Source organism: Heterocephalus glaber, unplaced genomic scaffold, assembly GCF_053883595.1.
Source record: "Heterocephalus glaber isolate CG9 unplaced genomic scaffold, H.glaber_assembly_v1.0 deba00000937, whole genome shotgun sequence".
NCBI lineage: Eukaryota > Metazoa > Chordata > Mammalia > Rodentia > Bathyergidae > Heterocephalus > Heterocephalus glaber.
In genome coordinates, this window is record NW_028258173.1 from 5,196,137 (window position 1) to 5,221,494 (window position 25,358).

General features: G+C 45.5%; 1 protein-coding gene across 3 annotated transcripts in view; it reads right to left on the reverse strand.

The window, feature by feature from the left end:
• Positions 1–16,193: 16,193 nt before the first annotated feature.
• Mfsd11 (major facilitator superfamily domain containing 11) overlaps positions 16,194–25,358 on the reverse strand; it is a 31,122-nt gene continuing 21,957 nt past the window's right edge. For 2 of the 3 annotated variants that reach the window (XM_004860778.4, XM_004860779.4), the window contains 3 exons: positions 19,123–19,297; positions 17,697–17,832; positions 16,194–16,799 (listed from right to left, as the gene is read on the reverse strand). In XM_004860778.4, coding sequence (XP_004860835.1) covers positions 16,635–16,799; positions 17,697–17,832; positions 19,123–19,297 — 476 coding nt within the window. In that variant the 3' untranslated portion in view covers positions 16,194–16,634. The remainder of the gene's footprint in view (positions 16,800–17,696; positions 17,833–19,122; positions 19,298–25,358) is intronic. The other variant, XR_002388169.2, reaches the window with a different exon arrangement.

Sequence of the window (25,358 nt, forward strand, 5' to 3'; positions counted from 1 at the left end):
GAATCCAGGCTCCTCGGCTGCCAGCCTCCGCCATCCTCTCATGGAGCCAGGCAACAACGTCAAGAGGAAAGAAGAAACCTGGGGAGAGAAAGCCTGCCGGGGCCTAGTGTCCTGAGCTGGGCCTGGCCCTTCTCTGATGCAGGACTTTACTCGGACCTGCAAGCCCAGCTCTGTTTCCTCCCAGGCAAGTTCCATTGTATTAGCCCAGCAAGCCCTTCTTCCCGGCATGCAGACCACGTTTGGGAACAGCATTGGCTAAAGCTCCCAAGGGCGGTGTTAGACCAGAAATTCTGGAAGGGCAAAGCCCTGTGGGTTTTGCTTCCTGTGGGATTTCTCTCCACTAAAGTACGGCAGGGGCTCAGTGTTTGCAGACTTTATCCCATTAAGTGCGCATGACTTGAAACATTTTGTCATATGTTTGGGATGATTTTACAGACCTAGCTGCACTTGACCACCTGCTCCTCTTTGTAAAAAGCAACATATACTTAATAGGCAGCTGGTGGAAGTGGTGGGAGGAAGTATGTGGGAGTTACACCTCTTACCTACTGAGAGGCCCCATCTTGATTTGCACAGCTTTTCTTGTGCTCTGCATTCAAAGCACAACTTTAAAAAGTCTGCATTAAAAGTGAAATGTTGAGGCCAGGCATCAGGAACACACCTGTAATCTCAGCATTCGGGAGGCTGAGGCAAGAGCCTGAGTCTTCAGACCATGAGTCTGAAGCCAGCCTGAGCTACATAGTGTGTTCAAGGCCATTCTGAACTTATAATGCAATCCCGTCTCCAAAAAAAAAAGCGAAATTTCAGAAGGGCTGGGAATGTGGCTCAGTGACAGGGTGCATGCTTAATATCCCTGAGGCCCTGGGTCTCATTCCTACACCAAGACCAGAAAGAAGTTATACTTCAGTGAAACTTCCCTGTACAATACTATGATGAGGACACGTCACTTGCACTGGTCACAATCCACAGAAGGCACAGAATGTCCAATACCGAATGAACCCAATGGTAAGCTGTGGACTTCACGGGATGGTGTGTCCATGTGGGCCCGTGGATTGTAACACTCGTACTGCTCTGACTAGGGCGTGGGGGATAGGAGAACCCTGTACGTGCTGCTCAATTTTACCAGGAACCTAAAACTGCTCTAAAAAATAAAGTCTACTAAAATTATTTTAAATGAAATGTAATAAATTTATGCAGAGATGGCTTTTACAGAACTCCACCCCCGCGGTACATGGGAGGAGCCCCAGGCTGCACAAAGTCCAGGAAGCTCCCGGAGAGACACTGGCTCAGGTGTGTGTGGCTGGGAGCCACGAGGAGGATGAAGGTGGCAGTGGGCACCCCAGCAAGCACCCCTGTGCACCCCGCAACTTAGCTTCTCGCCTAGACACTGGAAGTGTTGACTAGCGCTGAGAGGCGCCTGAGGAATCCAGGCCATCAGCTTTGGGGTTCCTGTACAGAAATGAGGGAGACTCAACACATTACCACAAAGTAATTTGGTGGCTTAAAACAAATTTATGCTCCATAGCTCTGAGAGTCCAAAACAGGGGCTGGGGGAAGTGTTGCTTAGCATGCACAAGGCCCTGGGTTCCATCTCCAGAACTTCAAAAGAAAAAAAGAAAAAAGAGCCCAAAGTGGGTCTCAGTTGGCTAAAATCAAGGTCGATGCTGTTTCCTTGCTTTTCCAGCTGCTACAGGCTGTCTGCCTTTCTTGACTTCTGGCAACATCCTGCATGTTAGAAGCCAGCAGGCAGCATCTTCCAGCCCGTCTGTCTCTCTATCCTCATCCTCATCTCTACCCTACTCCCAAGCCCTTTCTGTCCCTAGTTGCACCTTGCTCTGACCTCTGCTTCTGTCTCAGACTCTGAACGTCCTGCCTCCCTCTTATGAAGCTCCTAGGACCAAAATGGGCCCACGCAGATCACCCAGGATAATCTCCCATCTCAAGCCCCTTAACCACACGTAGGAACACTTGCACAGGTGCTGAGGACCGGACATGAACCTCTGTGGGCGCCCATTATTCTATATGCCATACTCACCAACCATGGAGCGCTGAATTATATGGAGGCAGTTTAACTCAAGAGATAAGTTTGATTTTTTTTTTTTTTTGAGACAGGGTCTCCCTATATAGTTCAGGCTGGCCTTGAACTCAGGGCAATCCTCCTGCCTCAGCTTCCCAAGTGCTGGGACGACAGGCGTGTGCCACCACACCAGGCTGATAAGTTCGATCTTGATCTTTCCAAATGATCATGGCCCCTTTTGAAAGCCAAAGTCCCTCAGGATTCTTTAGTCTCAGCTAATTCTTGGCAGGACCTAGAAGAGTGGGTCTCATGGGGATAGAGAGGATTTCCCACCCAGAGTCACTGAACTATCTTGGGAGACACTCGGGGTGCAGTACTGGGAGAGAGGTGCTCTTAGCATCCACCGGGTGGAGGCCAGGGATGCTGCTCATGGTGCTTATGCACCGACCCTTCCTGCCCCTGTCCCAGCCATAGAGAAAGATCCAGTTCCATGTGTCAAAGGACCAGGTGCAGAAGCCCTGCTGTAGAGCTGCGGAGAGGGACAGGTGTGAGAGCCAGGCTCTGGGCTCCGAGAGAGGGAGGCAGGAGATCCCACTGGTCTTTCAGGGTAAACAAGATGCAATTTCGGGTCATTCCAAAGACAGAAAGCTACACGGCCAAGGACAGCACGGGTGTCCTACGACTCCAAGAGACAAATCGAATTTCTGTGTGACTCCCACCTGCTCCTTCTTAGGCAGCTACAACCAACCAGGGCACTAAGGTTCCCCTCCATGCACACCCCCTGCTCACCCCAGTGCTCTCCCCAGCACCTGGGACAGCCGGTGCCTTTGCCCACCCAGTGCAAGCACTTGAAGGCTCTTTATTGCTTTGAAATATTTTTAATCTCATTTTTCTTTGCATGAAATGAAATTCACTCTACAATGCCCCTAAGGTCATATTTCATCTCTTCCCTCCTGGCCACACAGGTAAAAGTACAACAAGACTTTTCTGTGGCAACTCTGTCATTTTCCCCTTCTCCAAGCAGAAGTATTAATATCTGCAGGCTCGACTGGATGTAAAATGGACCAGTTTCCAATAACACAGAGAGAGGAGCGAAGAGGAATCTGCACCGAGGAGTGGAATTTGGGAGGTAAGAGATGGACAGGTGAGGTGAGGCTGAGTCACCCAGTGCCAAGAGCAATGGCTGCCCATGGCTCAGCTTGCACGTAGGGGCGCTGAACGCTGCCTGAATCTCAGGAGCCCGGGAAAGGTGAGCAGCTGACTCCACCCAGAGCTTCTGAGTCTCCTGACCCACTGCCATTCCGAATAACACTAACTCCAAACTCTGCTCAGACCTTCAAGAAAACCTGTCTCAACAGAGGGATAGGCTCCCCACAGCACGATGGGCAAATGCTGTGATGTCCCTGCCCCTGCCTCTCTGTGGTACAGGGCACTGGACTCAGAACCTTCACACTGAGCTACATCCCTTGCCCTTTTCTTTCTCCCTCTCTCTCTCTCTCCCTCCCTCCCTCCCTCTCTCCCTCCCTCCCTCTCCTGAGGTCTTGCTAAGTCTCCAAGTTGCCCAGGCTGGGCTTGAACTTGCCATCTTCCTGCCTCAGCCTCCCAGAATTTAACCAGATTCTCTTGGACTGCATTGAAGAAAGATGTATTCCATGCTGACTTCAATTTCTAAAATTCTAGTTGAAGAAAAAGATTAAAGAAACTAAAATAAGAATATGTCAAAGTTCTCCTAACAATTTAGTGAGCAGCTAGATAAAGGCTCCCATCCTGGAGCTGGCTGTGCTACCTGCCTGCCCTCAGGTGCCAGACCTCAGCAATCTGAGCTGTAACATGAAACCCTCCTGTCCTGAGCTGGAATATGAAGCTATACTCTTGTCTCCTAACCTCTGCACTGAGTTCCTGGGAGGCTCAGGGAAAAATGTACTCGACAAGCCTCCGAAAAGTCAGGTAATATAGGGTCTTATTCTTCAGGATAGGACAGCAGGAAGAGAAATAGTTTCACTCAAATGTACAGGCCACAATAGCCGGGTGTGGGGGTGCACACCTGTAATCCCAGCACCCAAGAGGCTGAGGCAGGAGGATCTTCACAAGTTTGAGTCCACCCTGAGCTACACAGTGAGTTCAAGGCCAGCCTGGACTCCATAATGAGACCCTGTCTCAAAAAATATATATATATATTAGTTTATAGTTGCATTATACACTAGTAAGGGTGCGGTTTGCTATACCAGAGGCAGATTTAGGCCGAATTTAATTTAATTTAACATTAGCTAGATAATCTTTGGAGCATTGCTTAGACCCTGTCTTAGTTTTCTTGTTGCTGAGACAAATACCCAACACCCACAGTTAAGGGAGGAAAGGTTTACTTAGCTCACAGTTTGTGGGGGCTTCAGTCCATAGTCAGCTGGCTCAAAGGCAGAGCAGCACGGGAGAGGGGCATCGCAGAGGAGAAACAGTCCATGGCAGAGCAGGCAGGAAGGCAGCAAGCAGCAGGTCTCTTTCCCTTTTATCTCGTCCAGGCTACTAGCCTTTTGGGTGGTGCCACTGACACCCAGGGTGGACTATGACACCCTGGTGACACCCAGATCTAGTGGACTGATCCAATAGTACACATCCTTAATAGCAATATCACACTCTAAATCCAGCCATCTCCAAAATGCCCCTCCTATGAGCACACCAGGCCTTGAAGGTACATCTAGATACAAGCAGAGCTAAGTGTGGTGGCACATGCCTATAATTCCAGCTCTTGGGAGGCTAAGGCAGGAGAAATCACTGAGATTGAAGCCAGCTTGGGCTACATAGTGAGTTCAAGGCCAGCCTGCACTAATCCTGTTTCAAAAAACCAAAAAAGGTTTCAGTAGTGTGGTAATTATAAAAAAAAAAAAAAAAACCATAGCAGGCCCTATAAAATTCAAATCCCTTCCATGAAAAGAGATTTTAATATTAAGGCAAATTCTGAAGCTTAGAGGAACTAAGTAAATAAAGTGCCCAAGTGCAGGATCGGATTCAAAAGGCCCTAAATCAGTGGTATCTAGGACTCTGTATGCAACATACAGGAAATCACAAAGCACATTACACTTACTAAAAAAGTCCACTTATATTAAATGGCATTTACAGCAAAAGTACAGATTGCCAATGAAATAATGTTTTAAAACATTTTAAGAAAGTAGAATAAAATAGCCCAAGAGGAGGCCATGGTGACTGGGGCCAGGCAGTGGAGCAGTGCAGGCTTGGGCCTCACTTTGTGCTGGCCTCCTGGCTCTGAGCTGCAATGAGCAAACCTTGGCGTTGCACTGGCCTCAGAGGCTGCGGGTCAGCGCCGGCAGTCCTCGAGTTGGTGGGGCTCAATCCTGGTCACAGGGTTTGGCCCTGATGGCAGTCAGTGTGAAGGGCATTTCATCATCATGCGAGCCATGACTGCCCAGAAACACCACAGACCTCCTCTGTGGTTGCCTACAGGTTGTGGTCCACGACAGTTTCCGGGAGAGTTCCGTTGTACTCTGGTGAGTTCAGATACATCTGTACCAATTCTGAAAGTGCTACTAAAGGGTGTGGATGGCTCATATGCCCCCTGATGTCTTTATGATGCTTGAGTACTTGCATGACCACTACTTGCACGAGTAGGAATAGCTATGTCAGCAAGGGAGTTCATGCCAAAGGGGATCTGGAGTTTCCTGAGGAGTCCCATAGCAAGTCTTTCTTTCTTGGAAATACAGGACTGGGCACTATGGAAGAAATGGGAAACTGGCCCCCAAGCCTGCTGAGAATGTCTGCAAAGGTGGGGAGGGCCTGGTGTGACAGTGAGACAAGGGGTCCTTCGGAGAATGGTCCCACACCCTGGCTAGTGTCTCCGGGAGATGCACAGCGCCCATGAGGACGTGGAGGTAGAGGAGGTCTTCAGTGGTTCATGGGCGTGCAGTGTCTGGTCTTAAAGAGATGCAGCAGATTTTTTGTGAGAACTATGAACAGAACAAGAAGGGATACAGTAGAGATCTCCATAGCAGTAAACTTACCAAGCTATCATGTTACACACCAATAAAAATCCACCCTAGGCCGGGGATTTAGCTCAGTGGTGCCACTGCCTGCCTCAAAAGCGGAAGGTCCCAAGTTCGATCCCCAGTACAAAAAAAAAAAAAAAAATCCACCCTACCAGTACAGACTGCCCAGTCACAGCATCGCTGAGCTGCTGCACCGCACGATCCAACTCCACTGAGAAATCCTCCTGATATGCACATACAGCAACCAGAGCTCTATAAGGAAGACTCCAGCTGGGACCCCCTCCTTCATTTATGTGGCTTAAGGCAGTCAGCAAGAGGATGTCACGTGATCACAACTGAGCCAATGGTTCTCCTCTCTCACAGGGGGATTGTGGGAGATCGTCTCCCAACAGCAAGAGGTATGGAGGAGATCTCACCTGCAGAGGAGGAGGAGAAAAAGGTGGAGGAATCCCCCACTTCAAGTGAGATTAGGGAGATGTGTAAAATGTAGGAACTGGGGCAAAATTATGTAGAAAAGCACCACCCGAATAAGGCTGTTACAGTGCAAGCGATGAATCTATTTAATGATAATGCAATGTCACATTTCTCTGAAATCCCCAAAGAGAGGCAAAAGCAAGTGTCATTGGGTAGGCCCCTTGTTAAAGCTGCACGAAAAGAGAAAGATTCCATTGAGCCAATAGAGAGCAGTGATTCCATTAGTGATAGTGAAAGTCATCCTGACAAACCCTCCTCCCCTCTCTCCCTCACACCAGCCGCGAAAGTTTTCAAAGGTTAAGTGTAAGTTAATTTTTTCTCTTTATATTTTGTATATTCTTTATTATTTTGTATTATATGACAATATTGTAATTATTTTTATATGAGTATTTTTGGGTTGTAGAACATATCATTTGAGTTTTATTTCTTTCTTTCTTTTTTTTTTTGGTACTGGGGATCAAACTCGGGTCCTTGTGTTTGCGCAGCAGGCAGCGAAACCACTGAGCTAAATCCCCAGCCCTATTTGTGATCCTTTGGCTCAGCATCCCAAAATGCTGGGATTACAGGCATGCACCACCCAGCTTCTGCCTTTATTTTCTAAAAAACTATATGAAGGATAAGTATTATCCTTTCTTTAAATATTTGATAGAATTCATCCTGGAGGCCAGGCGTGGTGGCACACACCTGTACTCCAAGTGCAACAAGGCCAGCTGTGAGTTCAAGGCCAGCCTGGGCTCCATAGTGAGATCGTGTCTCAAATAACCAAAAAAGGGGGCTGGGGATTTAGCTGAGTGGTTCCGCCGCCTGACTAGGAAGTGCAAGGTCCAGAGTTAGATCCCTGGTACCAAAAAAGAGAAAAAAAAAACCCAAAAAACCAAAAAGATGTCAGGAATTCAGCTCAGTGGTGCCGGCACCTGCCTGGCAAGTGCGAGGTCCTGAGTTCGATCCCCGACACCGGAAAAAATGAAAGAAAATTTAAAATTTATCAGGGAAGCCATCTGGGCCTGGAGTTCTCTTTGTGGACATATTTATAATTACTATTTCAATCTCGTCACTTGTCAGAGGTGTAGAGTTCCTATTTCTCCCAGAATCACTTTCAGTATCTTTCTAGGGATTCATCCCTTTCACCTCAGTTGCCTAAGTCTCCCTCTCCTTTTGGATGTTAACTTTCATTAGTATTGAATATACTTAACGTTGGAAGTCACGGTATTTACTACCAACCTGAAGTAACAGCAGAGAAAGGCTATCCAAAGAAATGAGTTCATTCGGGAATGATGGAATTGTAATCAGAAATACACTTACCATGGTCAAGCACAGGGGACCACAGATGTTCTCAGGTAGGCAATGGAAGACAGGTGTTTCTTGGGTTTTTTTGAGACAAGATCTTGCTATGTAGTTCAGGCTGCCCTTGAACTCACTATGCAGCCCAGGCTGGCCTCTCACTGGCGGTGATCCTCCTGCCTCAGCTCCCGAGTGCTGGGATTACAGGCGTGTGCCACCGTGTCCGGTGACAAACATTTTTAAAGGTAAAAGAAGGTCACATACATTGTTTTGAAGCAGTAAAGGTGTCTGCAAGGATAGTAACAAAGGTGTTGCCAGTCCAAGAGTAGATACCAGGCAGTTGCTGGGCAGTTCTCAAAGAAATGTTTTGTGCAAAGCTGTGGTTTTCCGAGACTCACTGTCATAGTTCTAATTACTGGCATGTGTGTGAGCGTCTCCCCTCCCCTTTACGGACTCCTGTCTCCATTTTATTAGGGCTTGGCCCGAGTGACTCCACTTTGATTCTGACCACTTTCAGATTCCTTAGTCTTGCTCATTCCTAAATTTAAACCCACAAATTTAAACTTTTCTCATTGCTTTTCAGTCTTTACCATGCCCATCACCTTACTGCATGTTTGAGATGTTTATGGTATTTTTTGTTGTTTGGTTGGGTTTCTGTTGTTGGTTTTTGTTTTTGTGTTTGGTGCTGAGGATTGAACACAGGACCTCATGCATACAAAGCATGCACTCTACCACTGAGCTACCTTCTGCATTGAAACAGAAAAACATTTCAGGTTATTTCACTGCAATTAGTTCTGTAGCAGAAAGAAAAGTACAGACAGCTCTACACCTTGCCCATTATTCCACAGCCAGAAGACAAATAATTATATACCACTAAGGGGCTCTTTCAAACAGGCTATTATGTGTGGCATCTTCTTTCTTTTTTTTTTTTTGGTACTGGGGATCGAACTCAGGACCTTGCGCTTGCGAGGCAGGCGGCGGCACCACTGAGCTAAATCCCCAGCCCATTGCATCTTCTTTCTTAAAGAAGGATTAATAGCAGTAACAATCCACCGTGGGTTGGCTCTTACCCCAGGATGAATGGCCTGCCAGGACACAGACCACAGCACAAAGGAGGGGGCTAACTGGAGGGAACCTCACAGGTGACCATTACAAAGGCAATTCCTCTGTGTGTCAAAACCAGTGTTTTCTTTTGGGACACTTAAGCTACCTTTTGGATTTTCTGTGTCCTTTAAGGATACCACTTCTGGACTTTGGCTCCAAGAAAAATATTAGCCAGATATTTGGTAAAAAGAAAAAACATACAATTTGAGGCTACAGGAAGGGATGGAACAGCAAGAAGGCAGGAAGGAGAAATGGTAGGGAGGGGCAGGAGGTGATGCATCTGATTGGATAAGAAAACACACTGCAGTTTTGTTCCCCTACCGGGAGGTTCTAGTGACTTTAAAGCTCTGGGCAGGCTAAGTGTGGTGGAGCACACCTGTAATCTCAGCACTCCAGAGGCTGAGGCAGGAGGATTGCCCCGAGTTTGAGGCCAGCCTGGGCTACACAGCGAGACCCTATCTCCAAAAATACATAAATAATAAAAATAAAGCTCTGGGCAGGGGAGTGGTAGGAGAAGGTGGGAGCAGACTTGGAGCTCGACCCACACAATGTGCGATATAAGTAGAAGATTTGGTTTCTGTCCCTGGGAGCACAGAGCTCCACTCACCAACCTCCTGGCAGGGGGCAGGAGGAGGCTGGACAGTAAGGTGCATAAAGATTCTTCAACAAGGTACCAGGCACAATGGTGCATGCCTGTAATCCCAGCTACTCAGGAAGTTGAGACAGAAAGACCACAAGTTCAAGCCCAGACCGGGCAAGAGAGCAATTTAATGAGTCCCTGTCTCAAAAAAAAAAAAAAAATTATTAAGGGTGAGGACGTAGTTCAGTGCAAAGGTCCTGGGTTTAGCCCCTAATACCACAATCAATCAATCACAAGGGCTGGGGTGCTGTCCAGTAGTAGAGCACTCCTAGGTTTGATCCCCAATATTGCAAAAAAAACCAAAAAAAGTCAGACTAATCAGTGTACATAATGTGTATAAAATGATAGTCCCTTCCTCCAGGAGTTAATCTAGTTGTAAGAATAACAACAATAACAAACATGCATAGGGAAAAGGAAGCAGTATGACAAGAGGTTCTACACCCCCAGGGCTTCACTGAAGTCAGGGGTTCACTGCGGCCTCCGACAGAAGAGCTGGTAGAAGGGGAAAAATGGGTCACTCCACAAAGAAAAAAAACGCAAGTGACGGTAGAGTCTTTAAGCAGGACACAGTCACGAAGCAAAATGAACTTGTCTATGGGTCGGGTATGTTTTGGAGACTAGCATCATTTTGCACTCCGAAGGTTCTGCAGCAGCCCTGGTTTTGCAGCTTTAAGGTTAGGTAGGATCCAATCTTAGAAGCTATTGAATGTTAGGCTAAGTAAAAACTTCAGGCTTGACCTGGTAAGAAGTTGGAACAACGGATACTTTCTGAGTGGAGAAATCTAATGAAAATTTCAGTGTCTATTGTAATAATTATAACAGGCTGGCCTCAAACTCGCAGCAATTCTCCTGCCTCAGCTCCCGAGTGCTGGGATTTATAGTCGTGCTCAAAAGAGAATATTTTCATCAGAAAGGATTTTTAAAAATCTCTCTTAATACTAGCTAGCTATTGCTGCTGTAAAACAAAACAAAACACCACCACAAAGTAATGGCTTAGGTCAGAAATCTGAAATGAGTCTCACTGGGCCAAACTCAAGGCCCTGAATGGCAGGGCTGGCTCTGTGAGGAGGCTCCAGGGCAGAATCTGTTTCCCTGCTTTTCCCAGCTTCTGGCGGCTCCTCTTCCATCTTCAATCCCAACAGAAGCAGATCAAGGCTTTCGCACGTGTCATTACTCGGACTCTGCCCCTGGCCCTCGTGTCTCCTCTTGTACTTATAAAGATCCTGTGACTACACTGGGTCCCCCCAGATAACCCAGGATAATCCCCCACCCCAGGTCAGCTGATGAGCGACTCTAATCACATCTGCAACCTTAACCCCTCCAATCACGTAACTGTCACGGTTCTGCTGATTAAGACCTGGGTATATCTGGAGGGTTCTCATTCCGCATGCCATGCTCTGCCCAGTGAGCAGAAAGCCAATTGGTCTTGTACAGCCTTGGCTGTGACGGTCCTAGCACCCGCAGTGACAGCCACCTGTGGCCCTCAGCTGGAGCACAGCTGTTGTCTCCGTCCTGAACAGACCAACTGGGTTTCATTCAGCCCCATCACTGACCAACTCTGTCACCTTTGGTGTGTCACTTGGTTTTTCTCATTACAGAATGGGTATAATAACAGTACCTACCTCGATCTGAATTAGGAAGCCTGTAGACAAAGTCATCCTTGCCAAATCAGGCATTGGAGGGCAGGGTGGCACTATGGGAATGTGCTCCAGCTCAGCTTTCATATTTAAATATTTAACATAAATAGATATGAATAACCATGCCCTACTTTGGGATATTCCCTTTTCTCTAGTTTTAGTGATTACGTGATCCAAGAAGGAAAGGAAAGGGCTGATTGCTCAGGAAAGAAACCAAACTGTATACTAAATGCAAATGTATACTATCCTACAAAATAATGGGATGGGCCAAAATGTTTCCAAAATCAAAGGGTCCTCTGGTGCCAAGGAAATAATAACTTTGGGTCTACAGCAAGCTCTGGCTGCAAAACAAGCCACTTCCTGAAGCATCGGGCGCACAGCAAGCTGTGGGTTCCGCTGCCTGCTGGAGCAGAGCCAGAACTCAATGCCTCCTCCCACAGCACTAGGGGGTTCAGCAGACTACTAAGCAACTGGAGACTTTGCTGGGCTCAGCTCTCATTTGAATTAGTTCATCCAATTGCAAACATTTAAAAAAGAAGAAGTAGTAAAGAGAAAACCATCTGTTTTTCCTTCAATCTACTCTCCCACAGTGTCTACAATGAGTCATCAAGACTTGGCTTTCTGTTCATGTGACAATTATCCCAGAAAATCCCTTTCAAAATGTAAAATTGAGAGAACTAAACCAATAAAAAGAGAAAAAGTCAAACGGGCTTAGAATGTACACAAAGAAGACTGAAGAAGTGGGGATATCTGACAACATTTTAAGGAGGAAAGAAAAGACCTATGAATTGAAAGGCGCAAATGAGCCTCCCCTGGACGAGACGTCTCTAAATCTGAAATCAGCTCTTTCTTTAAATTATCTGGCTCTGTTCACACAGAATGAGGCAGAAGTACTTGTGACAAGAACATCAGACCTTCCAGATTTAACAGCAGCTCAGACAACCACCAGCTAGCACCAGCTGTACCAGAGAGCTGCTCATAGCACATTCATACTCCTGCAGAGTTGAAACACCCGTTCCTTGGCCTACCACCAGAAGAACACAATAAACTTACTAGTGTTATTATTATTATTCTTTTGGTACCAGGGATCAAATTTGGGACCTTGCGCTTGCGAGGCAGGTGGCGGAACCACTGAGCTAAATCCCCGCCCTAAACTTACTAGTGTTGGGCTGCGGTGGAGCTCAGAGGCAAGCACCTGCCCAGAGGGCACAAGACCCTGAGTTCAATGCCCAGGCCTGCAAAAAGGAAGAACCAAAATAACAAAGAAGAAAAATCTGCTATGGTTCAACAGAAAGAAAGTCCTATAGAACATCCATATTTCTTTAAGAAATGAGTTGTCTATTTTACATGCTGGGAACCAAACCAAAAGAACCCAAACCAACCAACCACACTAATTATGTCACATTTCAATGAGACCTTAACTCATTACAACTTCCAAAACTCACACCCGCAATCAGTTCCTGTGGATCAAACAGCCAAGGCCCACAGAATGACAGTTCCTCCCACAATCGGAATGGAACTTGATCCAATTTGCTCAAAGCTTTCATTATCTTGGATGACCAAAAATAACAGAACTGGACAGGTGAGTCTTACTGTAAAAGTGTTTTTTTCTACCCTAGTTCCATAATAAATCTCTCTGAGAAAATAAAGGACACATATACTCTGTGGAAATCACTCAAATCCTTGTTATCCTTGTCTTTGACACTTGTTTCATGGACTTGGACAGGGGTTCAGAGATGGTACAATCCTTGAGAACAATTCTATGACCCCCTGACACAGCCCTCTTGGGAAGGCTTAGAATGGGGGGAACTGGGGACTCTCATCTCATCTATTAAAAGTCAATTTACAGCTCTCAAGAGCAAGATGGAGCAACCCTAAGGACTTCAGCCCTAAAGGAAATGTCCGGCAAAAATGAGGCCTGGGCTACTTCAGTTCAAGGTTTTTCCCTCTTTAGGATTTCCTACATGGCATCAAAGAAACCACAATCCAACCACATCTGTAAGGCAAAGACTCAACTCTGCTTGCCACTGCACAGTCGGGGAGCACAACAGGCCTGAAACAGTTCTGCTACAAGGTTGGCCCCTGGCTGGCAGCTGGGCTGGGCAAGTTTCCAGGCAACAGCCACTAAGAGTAGCTCAGGACTGGCATAGTGGCCCATGCCTGTAATTCCAACACACAGGAAGCTGAGAACGGTGGATGGCAGTGAGTTTCAGATCAGCCTAGACTACACAGTGAGACCCTGTCTCAAATAAACAAAAACAGGGCTAGGGATTTAGCTCAGTGGTTCCACTGCCTGCCTTGAAAGCATCAAGGTCCCGAGTTCAATCCCCGATACCAAAAAAAAAAAGAAAAGAAAAGAACGAAAACAAAACAACAAAGAAATTGCTCAGTGCAAATGATGTGGTTCTGGGAGTCCTGGATTTTGACAGGGGCCAGGCAGAGGCTGCGCCTCTGGAATCAGACCCCAGAGAAACCCTTTGGTGCTGTACCTTCCTGAGCAGGGACATGGCACACAGGTGGCTGCATTTTCATGGCTGTAAAAGTGCTGCATGTGAGCCTGGACGGAGCAAGCACAGGAAACCTACACATGGACCTCCAGACTCTGTTCAGGTCTTGCTCCTTCCAAGCCAGCTGTGGGTGCCTGCCATATCACTGTCATAGATCTTAGCCATGGGTTGTTGGTCAGCCATCCATCACTGGGACAAAATGCCCAATTTAAAAGAGGAAGGGTTTATGTTGGCTCACAGTTTCAGAGGTTTCAGTCCATGGTCAGCTGGCTGCAAACCAGAACATCATGGCCAGAGGGCTTGGCAGCCAAGAAGCAGAGTGAGAGGCAAAGAGCCAGAGAGGAAGAGGCCAGGGCCAAGATAAACCCCAAAGGCATGGCTCCCCCTCCCAGTAAGCTCACTGAGTTATGAACTCACCGATGGATGAAATCAGGAGCCCTCATTAGCCAATCAGCTCCTCAAATCCCATCAGTAGCAACTAGCTTTCAATACAGTGGGTTTTCAGGTGACCTCTGGATCCCAACGGACAACAGGGAGTACCACCACATGCTGAGTCCTGACAATTCTCCTCGTGAGTCTCCAAACCTAGGGGTGGTCCTTGGATGCCAAGACAGAAGCACTCATGTAGCTCCCCAAAGTATTGTTTTTAATTGTGAAAAAAATCCTCATAAAATTTACCATTTTCACCATCATGATGTGTACAGCTCAGGGCATTAATATTCACCTTCTTGTGCAAGCTTCACCAACATCCATCTTCATAACTTGGAATACTGAAACGGGGCTGGGGATGTAGCTCAGTGGTGCCACACCTCCCTGGAAAGCACAAAGTCCTGAGTTCGATTCCCAGTAACCGCCCCCCCATCCCCCCAAAAAGTAGAATACTGAAACTGTATCCTCATTAAACACCAAATCCTTATTTCTCCATCTGGCCCAGCCCACCATTCTACTTCCTATCTCTATAAATCTGACTACAAGATCCCCCATATAATTGGAGTCATTCGGTATTTACCTTTTTGTGACCATTTCACCTAATATCCTGAAGGTCTTCCCATGTTGTAGCATGTGCCAGAATTTCCTTCCTTTTAGAGGAGGAACAATATTTCATGTGTGGTATATCCCATTTGTTTATTCAATCCTCCCTCCATGGACACCTGGCTGGCTACTCTGAATAACCTGGCTATGAACGTGGATATGTAAATATCTATTCGAGTAGCTGCTTTCAGTTCTTTTGGGAACATACCCAGAAGTGGAACTGCTCGATATGGTAAGCCTAGTTTTAGTTTTTTGAGACAATGACTTTTGAAGGCTGAACAATACTATATCACATGGATAAACTGAATTTTGTGTATCCATTCAACCACTGATGAACAACTTAAGTTGTTTCCACTTTTTGGCTATTGTGAATAATGCTGCTCTGAACATAAGTGTACAGACATCTCAAGTCACTGCCTGCAGTTCTTTTGCGTATGTACCCAGAAAAGGAACTGTTGAATCATATGGTGATTTTTTTTAGTCTTCATGAGAAACTCCCATACTGTTTTCCATAGCAGCTGTACCATTTTACATTTCTACCAACAACAGTGTGCAAGGGCTCCAGGTTCTCCACATTCTTATTATCCAACACTTATTATCTTCCAGGTTTTTCTGTGTTTATGAGCTACCCTATCTGGTGTGAGGACTCAAAATTATTTCAACTATCAATTAGAACTCATCTGTAACTTCAGAACTTAAAAACTCCCAAGGGATTTATTCTAAATTAACAAAAACAAGCCAGCCAACCAACCAACAAAAACTCCCAGAGGAAAGGAACCCTCAGTACGAATAGCCCAAGCCCAGGTTTAAAGGTTTGCAAGTCTTTTTTTGGTTTTGTTTTGTTTTGTTTTGTTGGTACCAGGGATGGAACTCGGGTTGGTTTTGTTTTTTGAGTCAGGGTCTTACTATGCAGTTCAGACTTTCCTTGAGCTCACTATGGAGCCCAGGCTGGCCTCAAACTCATGGTGATCCTCCTGCCTCAGCCTCCTGAGTGCTGAGATTACAGGTATATACCCCCAAGCCAACCTCAACATTTGCATGTGAACATTTCCCAAATAGTGACATTCCCTTCCCAGGCCTAGGACCATCAAGTAGCATGTTTTAAGAAGATGTATAAATGATGACGCTCTACCTCAAAGCTCAGATCTCACTACAGGCCTGGGATTTTTTTTTTCCCACTGTATCTTTCAGGAAAATCTCTCCCAGGGAGTGTGTTTCTTTTTCTAAATGTGCTTTTTGTTCATTTATGGATGCCACAGTCATCTTTTAAGATCCAAGACAATTTTACCTCATTTTATAATACAACTAATTGGCCATTTGTTGCTAGGAACTACTATGTAAGAAAACTCACTGAGGGCCGGGGATTTAGCTCAGTGGTTCCACAATCTGCCTCGAAAGCAGAAGGTCCTGAGTTTGATCCCCAGTACCGAAAAAAAAAAAAAGAAAGAAAAAAGAAAATTCATTCAAGATAAACATTTAAAGAGGAAGAAATCTTTCCAAAGTTCTGACTGCATTTCAGCATCTCCCGGTTTATTTGAATGTCATTCCCAGATAACATGTGGAGCGGCATATGCTTCTCATTACTACGCAGTAAAACATAATCCATGCCCAGCAAGTCTCTCTGCATCACATGACCTGGATTTGGAATCAAGGCTGGATCTTGGGGGTGGGGGTTTACATTCGCTAACATGATTCTAGGGAACTTGAGACAGACAACTGAAAAACATCTCTGAACAATTATGATTGACACAATAGATTTCCCTTATCCCACTTGTTTTAAGTATCTGTAAACTTTAATAACCACTCTGGCTCACTTATCAGTCTCAGTTCTTTGATTTCCCACGCCCGACCTCTGCCAATGGGCTGAGGAGATGCGAGGCAGCTTCCTCCATCACGCACTTCGGCCAGCGCACTTCGGCCAGTGGCTGCTCTGGAAGCCACAGCCCCGAGTCAAATGCTCCGGTAGTCAGAGCCCCGGGCCACGATGGCAGCAGCGTCCCATTCCACAGCGAAGAATGAAATAGTTCCAAAAAATCCAAATATCACCATGACCAGGAGTTGCCAGTGAAGGAGAAGGTAGTTGCTGTAGAAAAACGCCACGGCTGCGCAGATAGACTGGGGACAGAGGAGACAGTACAGATGCACACAGGGCCAGGCGGGCACGGTGGCCACTCCACCTCGGAGCACTGGACACCATGCTGGCAGCACTGGAACTCAGATGCAACCGTCCCAGGCACTAACTCCCCAACACGCCCTGAGCTTCCCTGGGACAGTGGGAATGTGCACAGGAGCGGAGGGCTCCCCTACGTGCAGCAGCTCTCTTGAAAAAGGAGTCCCAGAGCAGGAGACACACTTGTCCACGTGGTGAGTGGGGGGACTGCGGTCTCTAAGGAAGTCTCCAGGCTGAGCAGGAGACCAGAACATGAGCCTCATCCAAGTGGGCAGGGCGCTCTCACTGCTCACCGCTTCCCGAGTCTCTCGCACACCTTTTTATTTCTTATGGGTTGTTTTTTTTCTTATTTGGTATTTAGAGACAGGGTCTTGCTACGTAGTTCAGGCTGGCCTTGAATTCATAGCAAGCCTCCTGCCTCAGCCTCCCAAGTGCTGGGGTTATAGATACGTGCCACTGTGCCTGGCTTCACAAACCCTTTTAAAGGAGGCCTCCAAATCTCAATCTCTCTCCCCTCTCTCTTTTGGTACTAAGAATTGAACCCAGGGTGTTCACACTGAGTTGCGGCCCAGTCCTTTTATTTTATTTTATTTTATTTTATTTTATTTATTTATTTTCCTTTTTTATTTTTTATTTTGAGACAGGGTCTAAGTTGCTGAGTTGCCCAGGCTGGGCTTGAACCTGAGATCTTCCTGCCTCAGCCTCCCAGAGTGCTGGGATCACAGGTGTGTGCCATCGTGCCTGGGTGTCAACTCTCAAAATAAGACCACAATACTAGTGACCAGGGAAAACAGCGCAAAGCATGAAGGAAAAGAACTCTCAACACAAGCTGAAGAGGTTACCTGGACAAACTTGAAGATGGCGAAGGCTGGCGCACTGTCTTCAGAATGGAGAAAGCCCAGGATGCTGAGCAGCTGGGTATTAAAGCAGCTGTCTCCTAGCCCCAACAGAAAGCTGCAGAAGATGGCAACTTCTTTGCTGAGGAAAATAAAAATTAATTTAGTGTAAGAAGTACTAATATTTCCAACATCCACTAAAAATATAAAAACCCACCCACAAAAACATTTTATCTTCAAATTTTAAACACATCAAAAAAGAATAAATAGAGCCAGGCATAGTGATGCATGTCTGTAATCCCAGCATTCTAGGAGGCTGAGACAGGAGGATTCCAAATTCCAGTCCAGCCTGGGCAACTTACCAAGACTCTGTTTCAAAATAAAAAATTAAGGGCTGGGGATTTAGCTCAGTGGTTCCGCCTCCTGCCCCGCAAGCACAAGGATCCAAGTTCTATCCCCGGTACCCCCCCAAAATAAATAATAAATAAAATTATTAAAAGAGCTGGCTGAGTGTGGTGGCACACACCTAGAATCCTAGTATTCAGGAGGCTGAGGCAGGAGGACTGCCATGAGTTCAAGGCCAGTCTGGGCTACATAGCAAGACCCTTTCTCCCCCCGCAAAATTTTTTTAAATGAAAAGGGCTGGGGATGTAGCTCAGTGCTGAGGCCCTGGGTTCAATCCCCAGTACTGAAAAATAAGTAAAAAAGGAATAGCAAAATTTATAAGTTTGTTTTTTTTCCAGTGCTGGCCTGGAAGCCAGGTCCTTGTGTGCTAGATAAATGCTGTACCACAGAGCTGCACTCCCAGTCCCTGTACTACAATTCACACAGTAAGAAGTTAAGCTCGAAGCATGTATTTTCATTATTAGCAAACTCTGGCCTAGCTAGCATCTATTTGGGGAACCAGCACTGCTTTCTGGGCCAGCCTGCTCTCAGATTCACAGATCTAGATATAAACATCTGCATCTCAGTAACTGAAGACGTGAACGACCAACGTCCTGAAAACCTTCTTTCTCCAGACCCTCATTTGGGGATATTTCCCTGTTTAAAAGCAGGGATCTAAAATTCGAGTTGGACACTTCTGTAATCCTTCCTAGATCAAGAAGATGATTTAGAAGGGAAAGAGGTTAAAAGCAACTCTTGCAAAAAAAGAACTTGGGAGGGCCGGGGATTTAGCTCAGTGGTTTCGACGCCTGCTGTGCAAGTGCAAGGACCCGAGTTCGATCCCTGGTACCAAAAAAAAAAAAAAAAAAAAAAAAGAACTTGGGATTCCTTACAGATCCTACTTAAACTCTTCAGGCTCCATTAACACCATATAGGTGGCCTCGTAACGATGACGGACTCTGAGAGGATTAGGTGCTTCAGTCCACACCTCACCATCTAGCACCTCCCCTCTGCCCCCAAATCACTGGAAAAGCAGCCGTGACTGTACCTGGGCCTGATGTAAGCGCCGCTGTCAGTTCCTTCCACAGGGGCAATGGGGGCGTCTCCAGGCATGTTGAGAAATATTAAATAAAAAGCTACAAAGTGAACCAGAATGCCCAACAGCACAACTGGATTTCTACCAAAACGATTATTCTTGCTCAGAAGGCCAAAAAGGCTTCCACCTATAAATTAAGATAGCAGAAACATTAATAAATTACTAACATATTACAGAACATAACCAGTCTTGAGATGTAATCCAGCAGTCACAGAATAAATACTATCGATTGTCCAATATCTGCCAAAATTCAACACCTTAGCACTTGTAGACAATCACAACTAAACCACAACTATTAAACAAAAAAAAAAGTTTATCAAAATTACTCATATTTCTATCCAGTAATCTCTTTATATTTCTTCTTTTTGAATTTCTGAACCCTCAAAATGATCCTCTGAATTATATAACAGAAATAAAATTAAATTTAAAAAAACAACTTATCTGCTATCATTTTGCTTTAATCATAGCTGAAAGGGCCAAGCACCTCACGGAGAGGCAGCCACCATGAAGCTAAAGGACTATGTGTAATCCTGAAAGGGCGGTAAGAAAGGTTTGCAAGGTTCCATACTCAGAACAGTTCAGAATGTCTCCACAGGGACAAGAGAATACCTTTCCAACTGGAAGGCAGAAGATAATGAGGCCCTTACACTTAAAATCCTTACATGATTTCTGCCCTAGAAATCTACACCAGCAAACCTGTAAATTAAACTGACCAGGCAGTCATTTGGAAAAAAATAAGAGACAAGTGTGAACAAATTCCAAATAAATCAGAAATCTACATATAAAAGCTAAAGCACACAAATGTAAGGAAAAACTGGGTAAATCCTCTCCAACCTAACTGTAAAGAACAGCATTCTAAATGCAACTCAAAATCCAGGAGCAATAAAAATGAAACATTGATTAAATTTGACTCCATAAAAAATAAAACTCTGGAAAAAAAGCACTGTAAGTAAAGCCAAAGACATGGCAAACTGGGGGAAATATTCCCAACACAGAGTTCAGCAAAAGAGCTCCCTAATTTTATATAGAAAAAAATTTTTTTTGAAACAGGGTCATACTATGTAGCCCAGGCTGGCCTAGAATTTGAGGCAATACTCCTGCTTCAGCCTCCCAAGTGCTGGGATGACAGGTGTGCACCACCATGCCTGGCTTATAAAGAAAATATGAAACTGAGCAAGGACTCAAAATCTTAGCAGAATGGGGGAAAAACTCAAAGGTGTGGTAGCACATGCCTATAATCCCAGTACTCCAGGAGGACCAAAAGTTGAAGGACTTAGAAACTAAGGATCAAGGCCTATTTGTAATTTAAAATATTCAAAGGGCTGGGGATGTAGCTAAGTGGAAAAGTATGCTGGCATCCATGAGGTCCTAGCACCACTGAAAAAGGAAAGGAAAAAAGACTGGAAACTGCCTTAATATGTGTGTGTGTGTGCACGCGCGCGGGCGCACATTCGCATGTATTTCCCAGCTCTGTCCACTAAAGGAGCCAAAAAGCAAAGACATCTCAATGGCTGTGAGAACCCCAGTGCCACATTTCCACTGAGAGGAATCAGAGCCCCTTGGAGAAACAAATGTCTGGGGAAGGGTAAGCATGCAATGAGCCGGGAAAAACCCATCTGGTCAGATGTAAACAAATGTTCAACAAGTAACAGGGGCTGGGCGTGGTGCTGAATGCTTGTAATTGCAGCACTCAGGAGGCTGAGGCAGGAGACTCACTGGGAGTTTGAGGTCAGCCTAGGCTACATAGCAAGTTCAAGCACAGCCTGAACTGCCTAGCAAGACCCTGTCTCCAAAAAAAAAAGCAGCAGGAACACATCACAAGGATACAGAAGCCTGCTTTGAGAGGGTTCCCATGGACCACAGCTGGGACAACATGAGCATCAAAATAATTTGAGCACAGCAATGATAATAAACCATTTGGAAGAAACAGGAATTCATGGGTCTAAACAAATAGTAAGTATATAAAAGGGGAAGAAGGGAGGTGTTCTGCCTGCAGGAGAACACGATGGGCCATAGTGGCTGGCAAGTCATTTTTGCTGCTATAACTATAAAGAGCGGATCCAGAGACAATCCCCAATAGAGGCTAAATCAGGAGAAACTGCTGTGGAGCAGGACAAGGGCACTGCTTCCACGGGCCTTCCCAGACAGTGCTTTTTAGTTGCAAAGGAGAAACTAAAAACAGTGTCAGTACCATAAAGACAAGCTGTAGAAATCATCCACGATAGTAGGAGAGAGGTAAGCAACACGAGCACCATCTGACCCCAGCAGGAAGCCTACACTGGTGGAGGAGAAGGTGGCGTCAAAGGGCTTCATCCCACAACAGCAGATGAGCCCACAGCCATGAAATCCCACAGTGGTACCTGCAGCATGGCGATGTGAGAAACGGTGCCCGAGTTCCCCTGGGGCATCCAGCCATCCTCACTCCCCACTGGACACAGCAGCACGTGTGGCCTCACTCAGAGATCTCCCCAAGCCCCACCACAGCAGCTGCCCTCCACACTCTCCCCACGGCTGTCACGCAGACCCTCACCCACTACTGACCTCTGCCGCCCCAACACATGTAACTGCCACTTACTCATTTATTCCATGTGTGGGCAACAAACCAAGGAACAAAAACAAAGTCTGCCCCAGACAGGAGATTAGGGTGAGGCAAAAGTGGCTGGGGAAGTAGGTGTGACCTGTTGATTACAAAATCCCGGACAGTAGAACAGGTCCCAAAGCCCTGCATGTGGACTTCTCATGAGAACTGGAGCAGGTTTTCCATAGGACGGCCTGGACCTGACGTCAGCCTGAGAAGTGGGTGATACAAAAAGGACCGTCCACACTGTTTTTCCCACTGTGCTCTCTCTTGCATGGTCATGGTGGCCCACCCTCACGCTGTAGGTGCACTTCCTTTCCTGCTCTTACTTGACCCAAAACACTCTACAGAGCCTGTTTCTTTTCCTACCTTTAATAAAACTTTGCTACCATTTGTGCTTGACTTGGCTCAGGTCAGAAAGAAAGAATCCACAAACCATCTCCAGAAGGAGACTCTAGCACCCGAAACCCAGTAACGTGCCTTCCCCAAGTGCTTCTCACTGATTCTATGTGCTGTTTTTTAATTGTCTGTTATATAAGCTCCATGTGGGCAAGGAATTTTGTTTGGCTGACATAATGGATGCACAATAAATACTTGCTAAACTGATTAAGTTCCTCATGACTACCACAGCTTCTATATACTGCAAATGCTAAGGAAATTTTGGTTGAATAAGGAGTAACTACTATAATAAAAAATATATGTATTTGGTCTTGGCCCCAGTTCCTGGCATACAGATCCTAACCTTTGGAATTTCCTTAGTGACAGCAGTGCATTTTTGTTGCTGTTTTATGGTACTGGGGATTGAACCCAGGGCCTTCATACTGAACTATATCCCCAGTTCTTTTTAAATTTTTAATTGAGACAGGGTCTTGCTTAGTCACTAAATTGCCCTAACTTGTGATCCTTGTGCCTCAGCCCCCAAACTGCTGGGATTATAGGCATGCTCTACCACAACCAGAGTGTTTTCTGTTATTTAGAAGATGTCCCTTGCTGGCACACACCTGTAATCCTAGCACTTATGAATAAGGCTGAGTCAGAAGAATCTCTGTGAGTCTGGGCTACATAGTGAAAGAAGGAAGGGCTGGCCTTACACAATGCGGGTTGCCCAGCTTGATGGCACATCCCTATAATCTCAGCACTTTGTGAGGCTGAGGTAGGAGGATCACAAATTCTATCCCAGACTGGGCAACTCAGTGAGACCTTGTGTTGCTGGGGATGTAGCTCCGTGGGAAAGAAAAAAAAAAAGAGGGGGAAGAGACTGGTTGCCAAAATGACAGAGCCTTAGAGGGTTGAAGCTTCCAGGCCCTTTACCCCACCCACCCTGAGGAGGGAAGAGAGGCTAAGGATTGAATTTAATCACCAATGACAGCCAATGTTTTAATCTGGCTCGCCTACTAACAAAATCTCCACAAAATCCTCTATCAGAGTTGTCAGAGTTTCTACAGTGGTGAGCACATCTCCATGCCAGGAAGGTGGTGTAACCTAACTCCATGGGGATAGGGGAGTCTCTGCTTGGGGACTTTTTCAGACTCACCCCTGTACCTACTCATCCAGCTATTCATTTGCATCCTTTGTAACAAAGCATAGCAGTGAAAACCCTGGACATGGTGATGCATGCCTGTAATGCCAGGACTCGGGAGGTTGAGGCAGAAGGATTCTCACGAGTTCGAGACTAGCCTGGGCTACATAGTGAGTTCAAGGCCAACCTGAACTACATGGTGAGATCCCGCCTCCAAAATAAAGCAGTTTTTATTGACTTTGGGGGGATGGCAGAGGAAACTTGCTACCCCCAAAACAAATGGGATATCTCAACTACATGAGCAGTTATTTGTGTGAGACTGTATAAATGTGGGGCTTTGTAGGTGTGTGTTTTCAGTGTGTATTTATTAAAATTCTTAGACTTCATGTTGCAATAGTTTCGTGGTAGAGATATTATTGCCTATGAGTGGCTACTACTAAAATCTTCTGTAGTCGTCAATCTCACAATTACCTGAATGTCATGACAACTACCTTCCCTCTGACTTTAAATTTAATATATTCACTTTTTATATTATTTATCTTGCATTATAAATTATATCCTGAATATCCAGGTACTTCCTTCTATTCTCTGCCAATACCATGTGTCAGTCCTGACTTAAAAGTCCTTCACAAGCAAATGGGACAAAGCTAACAGGCTGCTTTTAGCAAACAACAGCAGCTTCTCAGTAAATATGACAAATGGACTCAAAATGTAGTGAAATCTCTCCCAGCTAGCTGCCACTATCTCTCTCTTCCAATGTCACCCCATCCACACACAGATATGATAAACTCAGCTTCTCCCAGCTAGCTGCTAGAATTTCCTGATTTTAGTCTCTGTTCACTGGAATAAACTTTCCTTTCAAAAGCCTGTTTTTGACAAGCAGACTCTTTATGACACCATGTTAATTTGCAATGGCTTTAAAACTGGAATGAGTCAAACAGTTATGATGAAATAAACTTCATAACTTACACTTATTTGTAAGTTATGCTAAAATGCTAATAAATGGATGAATAAATAAACTATAGCAGTGTGCACAGCATTTTCCTGAATTACGCAAGTTGTTTAGGAATTTATCAAGCTGTCGGGGGAGGGGTCATGAGAACCCTCAAATTCATAGCCAGGTGAGGCAGAAGTGGCCTGGTAGTCTTGCAAACAGTCTGATGAGAGGGTGGTCTGGAGGACTGAACCCTTATACTTGCAGAGTGTTAAAAAATTACAGGAGGTGGGCCGGGGATTTGGCTCTGTGGTTATGCCGCCTACCTCGCAAGCAAAAGGTCCCGAGTTCAATCCCTGGTACCAAAAAAAAAAAAAAATTATAGGAAGCCACTGTTTGGGACTAAGCCTATGCTCTGGGCACCAACAGAGCCAGCTAAAAGTCAAAATGGGGTCACTCATGCTAAAGTTCCATGTTACCAAAACAAAATTAAGTTATTCCCTGACCTTCCCAGAAATCATACAATGACCAAAATTTTCAATCAGCGTGACAATGACGAACTTCAGTTTTAATTCTTACATCCATTCATCCTTACAAAGTTTAACCTGAAGTTAACCATTGAGTTATTTTTCTATTGTTCATCTCTCTGTCCTGCCTTACAAGGAAAGTCACTCTGAAATGACCGATCACTTTTTGCTCTTTGCTCCTGCCCTTTTCACGGCTTCTCTGTCTATAAAACCAGCCTCTTCCACTGAGCCAACAAGAGCACTTATTCTGTGTTAGTAAACACATCAAATATAAAACCAACTGAGATCTCCAAACTGAACTGTTGCAATTTTGCCCTTTGATAGGAGTTTGGCATTCACTCTGGATAGCTGGTGTCAAGACAGGGCTGAAGTGCTGGACACACAGTGGTGTTAGAGTCAGAGAACGGGAAAGGCTGGGAAGTCAGAGGCACTCCCTATTTGAAGAGGAAGAACTGGGAAAGACCATGTTTACTTACTTGTGGTTTCCATCTGTGAAGTATCTGGCAAATGTTTTATAATTTACTTATCTTAGAACAGTGGTAAGAGAAAAAACATTCCTGGTTGGATAAAAAATAAGTAGGAAAAACAAAAATTCAAGGACAGAGAAATACACTTAAAATTTGTATTTTA